This window comes from Psammomys obesus, unplaced genomic scaffold (genome assembly GCF_907164565.1).
Source record: "Psammomys obesus unplaced genomic scaffold, mPsaObe1.curated_primary_1811, whole genome shotgun sequence".
Taxonomy (NCBI): domain Eukaryota; kingdom Metazoa; phylum Chordata; class Mammalia; order Rodentia; family Muridae; genus Psammomys; species Psammomys obesus.
This window is the reverse complement of record NW_026592509.1, coordinates 2,756,500-2,763,387: the sequence shown is the minus strand read 5'-3', so window position 1 is coordinate 2,763,387 and position 6,888 is coordinate 2,756,500. Positions and strand designations below refer to the sequence as shown.

The window sequence follows — 6,888 nt, the reverse complement described above, 5'->3', positions numbered from 1 at the left end:
ATGGGCCTCTCACTGGCTCTGCCTCTCTTCCTACTCCTGGGTAAGTTCCCTGTGCCCCCTCCTCCCTAGCAGCCCACTCCCTGGCAGGTTCTCTCAATGTTCTCTCTTCCTTCCTCTCCCCTCCTGCAGCCTTCAGAGCTGGGCTCCTCACTCTCCAGCCAGCTTCTGGATCTCAACTACCCTCTGCCTCCTCCTCAGACTCTGCACAGGGCTTTGTTTCAGAAGTCTCCTCCAGCCAGGCCCAGAGCTGGAACTTTTCAGATCAACCTCCAGGTTCGGAAGCTTCTGCTGGAATCCACGATTCGAGCTGGTTTCCTCCGGGGCTGAATTCAAGCCATGTACCTGGACCATTCTGGACCAATGTGTCTTCCGGGGGACAGCATCTCACCCCTGATGTCACTTTCTCTAAAATCCCTCCTTCCAAAGACTCTGGGCCTTCCTTCTCTGTCAAGACTCCAGCTTCACACACATCATTTCAAGCCCCAGACACCAAAGTGTCCACCAAGGCCCCAGGGTCAAAGCTATCCCCAGAGCATCAGAACCTTGAACTTTCTGTCCAGAACCCGGAATCTGAAATTTTGTCGGAGACTCGCCAGGCTGCAAGCTTCCCCCAGCAGGTGGGAGGACCCCTGGCTGTGCTAGTGGGCTCCACCATCAGGCTCCCCCTGACTCCAGTTCCCAGCCCCAGGGCCCCTGCTCCTCTGGTGGTCTGGCGCCGGGGTTCCAAGGTATTGGCAGCTGGGGGTCTGGGGTCACAGGCTCCCCTGATCAGTCTGGACCCCATGCATCAAGCCCGCCTGAGATTTGACCAGATTCGAGGGGGTCTGGAGCTCACCTCTGCCCAGCTGGATGATACAGGGGTGTACACAGTTGAGGTCATCAGGGGAGGAGTCTCCCAGCAGATTCGGGAGTTCGTGGTGGGTGTGTATGGTAAGTGGGCCCTGAGGTCTAGAGTGTAAACTGTAGAGCATGCTCTCCTCACAGACCTATGGGCAAGTCTGTGAATATGCTTCCGTCCCAGAGGAAAGAACCTGGGGATGGAGATAGAAGCCGAGGCAGGCACCAAGACCCCATCATTTCTGAGGGAGGAGGTCTGGGACCGGACTCCTAGGTCTGAGAGAGGCCTGGACCCATGGGGTCTGAATCCCTGGGACTGAGGAAATAAGATTGGGATCTAGACCCCTGGGTCTGAGGGAAGAGGGCTCAGGTCTGGACTGCTGAGTCTGAAGGAGGAGGGCTGGAGACTCCGGGGACTAATGGAATAAGATTGGGGTTTGGACACCTAAGCCTGATGGCTTGATGGCTAAGGTCTGTATCTCGGGTTGGAGGAGGGAGGGCTGGGGTCGGTATCCCTGGATCTGAGGGAGGAGGACTGAGAACTCAGATTTCCGGTGCAGTTAGGTGAAAGAGGTAAGACTGAGGAGGCAGAGACTTGGGGCCCAGGGAGGGAGTTCTGGCGTATTGACTCTCCGACTCATCAAAGACTGTTCTGGATCTCCAGAGCCCCTACCCCAGCTGTCGGTACAGCCCAGGGCTCCAGAGACTGAAGAGGGGGCAGCCGAGCTGCGGCTGAGCTGCGTGGGGTGGAACCCAGGTAGCGGGGAGCTGAGCTGGAGCAGAGATGGACGTGCCCTGGGGACCCCAGACCCTGAAGGCGCAGAGCCACCTCGCATCCGCGCGGAAGGGAACCAGCTGCTCATCTCTCGGCTTGTACGCAGCGACCACGCCCAGTACACCTGCCACGTCCGCAGCCCCTTTGGCCACACCGAGGCTGCAACGGACGTCAGTGTTTTCTGTGAGTAGGGGGGCGTCTCCCGGGTCCCCGGAGAGTCCTGGGCCCGGTGTCTGCGAGGTTTTTACAGTCCCGCTCCCCTTGTCTCGCCCTCCTCCCAAGACGGCCCGGATGCTCCCATCATCAGGGTCTCCTCCGACCGCGACGCCAGCCCTGCGCTCTACGTCACTGCGGGCAGCAACGTCACCTTGCGCTGCTCGGCCCCCTCGCGGCCGCCTGCGGACATCGCGTGGAGCCTGGCGGACCCCACCGAGGCTGCAGTGCCCGCGGGGCCTCGCCTCCTGCTGCCCGCTGTGGGGCCGGGCCACGCCGGCGCTTACGCCTGCATCGCCTCGAACCCCCGCACCGGCCGCCGCCGGCGTTCCGTGCTCAACCTCACTGTGGCTGGTAAGAGCTCTGGGGCCACCCAGCGGGAAGAGGGGCAGCACCCGGAGCCACGGGTGTCGGGGAAGGGAGGGGCCAGCACGACGGGCAGCACGACGGACTGCACGAGGGGCGTGCCCTTCAGGGAGGGAGGAGCTGAGCCAGCAGCCGCTGGGCGTGGCCCCCAGGAGGGGGCGGAGCTAGCTAGCAGTTTCTGAGAAAACCTTAAGCTGGCAAGGAAGGGACAAGGACATTCGTGGTTGAGGTGGGACCACCTGGAGGAGATTCACGTCCTCAGAGCGGAGCAGAAACGTAATGATGGGGCGGGTCTAGCCGGGAGGAGGAAGGACGAGGTGGGTGGGCGTGGACGGGAGGAAGGGTGACGTCGGAGGGTAATGCACTCAGCAGTTGCCACGGGCGTAGCAAGCGAAGTCCCGCGCTTAGGAAGGGCCCCGAGGGTTTGCCGGTTGTAAACTGAAGGGGTGAGGGCGCCAAGGAGGAGGGGCGGAGCCGGCAGGAGGCGAGGGTGGGCGGTCCTGGGGACGAAGGCTTCTCGGTCGAGTGAGCAGCGGAGTGAAAGGCAGGGCGAGTTTTGAGGAAAAGACTAGCAAGCCTCTCCCGCTGGTAAGTAGGCTCAGTGAGGGCGGAAGGGAGACAAAGGCGCCAGTCCACGTGGGAGGGAGAGAGGCGGAGAGGAACCTGGAGGAGGCGTGCAGCATCCCTCAGGGCTGAGGCTGGACGGTCTCTCCTCCGCGGCAGATCTGCCCCCAGGGTCCCCACAATGCTCAGTGGAAGGGGGTCCCGCGGAGCGCAGTCTTCGCTTTCGCTGCTCCTGGCCCGGCGGGGTTCCTGCCGCCGCCCTGCAGTTCCAGGGTCTCCCGGAAGGCGTCCGTGCGGGACCGACGCCGTCTGCTCTCACGGTGGCTGTCCCCGCCCGCCCGGAACTCAGCGGGGTCGCCGTCACCTGCCTGGCCCGCCACCTGATGGCCACACGCACCTGCACGATCATCCCCGGTGAGAGGGGCGGGGCCTCTTTGCTCTCTGTAAGGGAAATGGGTGATTTTTCTTTGGTCCTTTGCGGTTTAAGGAAAGGGCCAGCGAGAACTTAACTAGTTTCAGGAAAGCCAAGCTTACCTTTCTTTGGGCGCTGGTTCTCTCCTTCCATCATGTAAGTCTCAGGGATTGAACTCAGGTCGTCAGACTTGAGTTATCTGCTGAGCCATTTCCTGAAAGCTCAAACATCGCTTTCTTTGATCTTAGAGGAGGAACAAAGTTTTGCCCTACATTTCAGGGTGGGCAGTCAGCAGGAACAGGGTGTTTCATTTCACACCTCTGGGCTCAGAAAGAGGGCTGTCATCTTCCCGGGTGGAGAGGAGAGTAATAATCATGAGTTTCCCAGTCTTGGGGTCCTATGACATGTATTCAACAAATGTGTGCTGAAGAAGTCGGAGAATGAATGAATGAATGAATGAATGGGGTAGGAGGAATGGCTCAGTGAGAAAAGGCACTTGCCACCAAGCCTGATGAACTAGGTTTGATCCCCAGATCAAACCTGGTGGTGAAAGGCTAGAACTAACTCCTAGCAGTTGTCCTCTGATCTCTGTATACTTTCAGGGCAGACACATGCACAATAAATAAATAAATAAATAAATAAATAAATAAATAAATAAATAAATAAATTTTTAAAAAACTGTCAAGAAAATGAGTGAATGAACAAGTGGCTAGGCAGATCTTTCTCATCTGGTCACAGAGAAGGAAGGGACATTTGCCACCTTTTGCTTTAACAAAGGGCACAGGACTTGGCTATTCCTATCCAATAAGGTCTTGTTTGTTTGAACTGGGTGTCTTGATCAACAGAGGCCCCCGAGGAAGTGCTGCTCCAGCCGGTAGTAGAGGAAACACAGCCAGGCAATGTGGTAGTAGCACTGGAGGCCACTGGCTGTCCCCCACCCTCAAGAGCATCCTGGGCCCGGGAAGGGCGGCCCCTGGCCCCAGGAGGAGGGGGTCGACTGCGGCTTAGCCAGGATGGCCGGAAGCTCCTCATCAGCAACTTCAGCCTGGATTGGGACTTGGGGAATTACTCTGTGCTCTGCAGCAGTGCACTGGGCGCTGGAGGCAACCAGATCACCCTTACTGGTAAGCTCCAGCCAAACCAAGAACACTGATGTTTGAAAACCAACCCCCCTTCCCTCAGACCCAGGGGTCCAGGACCCAGCCCTCTTCCTCAGATCTAGTGGTCCAGATCAAACCCTCCTCTTTTAGAGCCAGCCCTCTTCCCTGTCTCCTGCCAGACCCTCAGCGTCTCTTCCTCCCAGGGCCCTGCATTTCCTCCTGGAGGCTGCAGAGAGCCCAGGAAGCAGCAGTACTCACCTGGGACGTGGAGCGAGGCACCCTGCTCACCGGCTTTCACATCCAGGCATGGACAGATGGCTCTGGCCTGGACAGAGTCACCATGAGTAGGGACTGGGTCTCCCTGCTCATCCTGGGCCCTCAGGAACGATCAGCCATAGTGCCACTCCCTCCTCGGAACCATGGGACCTGGGCCTTTCGCATCTTGCCAATCTTGGGGTCTCTGCCAGGGACCCCATCCCAAAGCCGGGTCTACCAGGCAGGTAGGTTGAGCTGTGGTACCTTCTGCCTTTCTCGCCTGACCGGCCACTCCTAGTCTGTTTGTATCAGGCCCTCTTCTTCTGTTATTCTTCGTGGGGTCTCCCTTGACAATGTCCTACCACCTGGTTGGCTTGAAAGAACAAATATCTATTCTCTCGTGTCTCTTTTCAATTTTTATTTATTTGATTATTAGTTTGTTTATTTGTGGATGGATGCACATGTGTCCTGATGTCTGTATATGGAGTTCGGAGAAAAATTTGAGGGAGTCGTTTCTTCCCTTTTGTCATGACTGTATCAGGGATTGAGGTCCGGTTTAATAGGTCTTCTCAGGAAGAGTGAGTTGGGGGCTTAGATGAACTTAAGTGCATCTCTGGGTCCTGTTTCCCTGCCTCCTTTTGGTGTGTGTCTTCCAGGCTCTGCCCTGAGTCCAGGGGCCATCGCTGGCATCGTCCTTGGCTCCCTGTTGGGCTTGGCACTGTTGGCTGGCCTTCTCCTCCTGTGTATCTGCTGCCTGAGGCATTCCCCAGGTGAGTGAGGAGCCCAGGAAGAGTCACTGGAGCCATATGGGAGTTTCCCTAGGCAAAGCTGAGCCATGGCCTAGACGTATCAATCAATGCATTAAATAACAGTCCCAACCTCCCTATCACCCTCTGAGACCAGCTTCCCTTCCTACTGACCAGAGTGGCATGTTGGAGTAATTGATCGTGGTTTCCTGCCGCCCTCTCATAGGAAGGCCATCTGTGAAAAAGCAGCACTCCCTGAGACTGGCTCCTGTGCTCACCCCACCGGGAAAAAAGATGCAGAGTTTGACCCCAGTGCAGACCCCACAGCCCCTGCCTGTCAAAAGCCAGCGGCAGAGCCCTCACCCAGTCAAGGCCCAACAAGTGAGTATGGCTGTTGTTAGCTCGTGCCCTTGGGAGAAGGGGTTGTTCTGATGCTTCCTAATGTCCGCCTCCTAGTTTCCCTTCATGACTTACAAAGTGTCCTAGTGAAGGTTACTATTATTGTGATGAAGCACCAGACCAAAGCAACTTGGAGAGGAAAGGGGTTATTTGGCTTACACTTCCAGATCACAGTTCTTCATCAAAGAAAGTCAGGACAGGAACTCAAACAGGGAAGGAACCTGGAGGCGGGAGCTGAAGCCATGGACGGGTGTTGCTGCTGGCTTGCTCAGCTTACTTTCTTATAGAACCCTGGACCACCAGCCCAGGGGTTACCCCCACACACACACACAGTGGACTGAGTCCTCTCACATCAATCACAGCCCTACAGGCGTGACTGCAGCCCTAGCTTATGAAGACAGTTTCTCAATCTTCTTGAGGTTCCCATCTCTCAGATGACCAGAGCTTGTGTCAAGTTGGCATAAAACTAGCCAGCACATAAAGGCTGATGAAACGGATTCTCCTGTCTATTGTTTGATTGTTTGACAGCAGGGCCTTCCTATGTATCCTAGGCAATATGACTAGGACTCCTCCTGCCTCTGTCTCTTATGTCCTGCAGTCATCATCTGCATCTGGCTTACGTAGATCCGAGGATGGGACCTGGAACCAGTATATTCTAGGCAAATAACTGAGCGACAGCCCCAGCCCCTCATGTTTTGTTTTGTTTTGAATACCCTGCCCAGCTCTTATGTATAGTCTTTTATTAGTCTTAAAAGACAAATAAATGCCAATTTATCTTCCTAAGAAGAATGAGATGTGACTTCTGTTTCCTATAAAAATTAGTCTGGACTTCCATTTTAAACTCTGAGGTAGATGGAATTTTCTTGTTTTCCAATTAAAGGTGAGTTGTTGAATGCCTGAGCTCTCCCAAGGGTGACTGAACAGTTTTTCATTGGCACACAGAGGATCCACACCTATAATTACAGCACTTGGGAGGCTGAAGCAGGAGGATTGCTGCAAATTCAAGGTCATCCTGGGTGATATAGCAGGACCCTGTCTCAGACAGAAAAGCAAACATACAAAAACAAATAAGAGAGAAATAAAAAAAAAAAGGAGGAGAGGAGAAGGAACTCAACTAGTTTCCTGTAAGATTTATTTATGTTTATCTGTGTAAGTGCCCTGCCTATATGCTCGGAGAGCATGCAGTGCTCCCAGAGGCCAGAAGAGGGCGTCAGACCCCCC

At 55.5% G+C, this 6,888-nt stretch overlaps 1 protein-coding gene across 1 annotated transcript; it reads left to right on the top strand.

Moving 5' to 3' along the window:
- Positions 1-6,434, top strand: Vsig10l (V-set and immunoglobulin domain containing 10 like). The gene is made up of 10 exons (XM_055613552.1): positions 1-40; positions 130-930; positions 1,502-1,795; positions 1,895-2,179; positions 2,915-3,169; positions 4,013-4,291; positions 4,471-4,767; positions 5,179-5,292; positions 5,495-5,649; positions 6,266-6,434. Exons 1-10 carry the CDS (start codon positions 1-3, stop codon positions 6,332-6,334), a joined length of 2,589 nt encoding a protein of 862 aa, XP_055469527.1. The 3' UTR covers positions 6,335-6,434.
- The last annotated feature ends 454 nt before the right edge of the window (positions 6,435-6,888 follow it).

Excerpts from the sequence above, each read along its gene's own strand:
- Vsig10l (XM_055613552.1), top strand. The coding sequence starts at position 1 with ATGGGCCTCTCACTGGCTCTGCCTCTCTTCCTACTCCTGG. Across the intron at positions 931-1,501 it reads GTTCGTGGTGGGTGTGTATG|AGCCCCTACCCCAGCTGTCG; the intron begins GTAAGTGGGCCC and ends CTGGATCTCCAG. Across the intron at positions 2,180-2,914 it reads GCTCAACCTCACTGTGGCTG|ATCTGCCCCCAGGGTCCCCA; the intron begins GTAAGAGCTCTG and ends CCTCCGCGGCAG.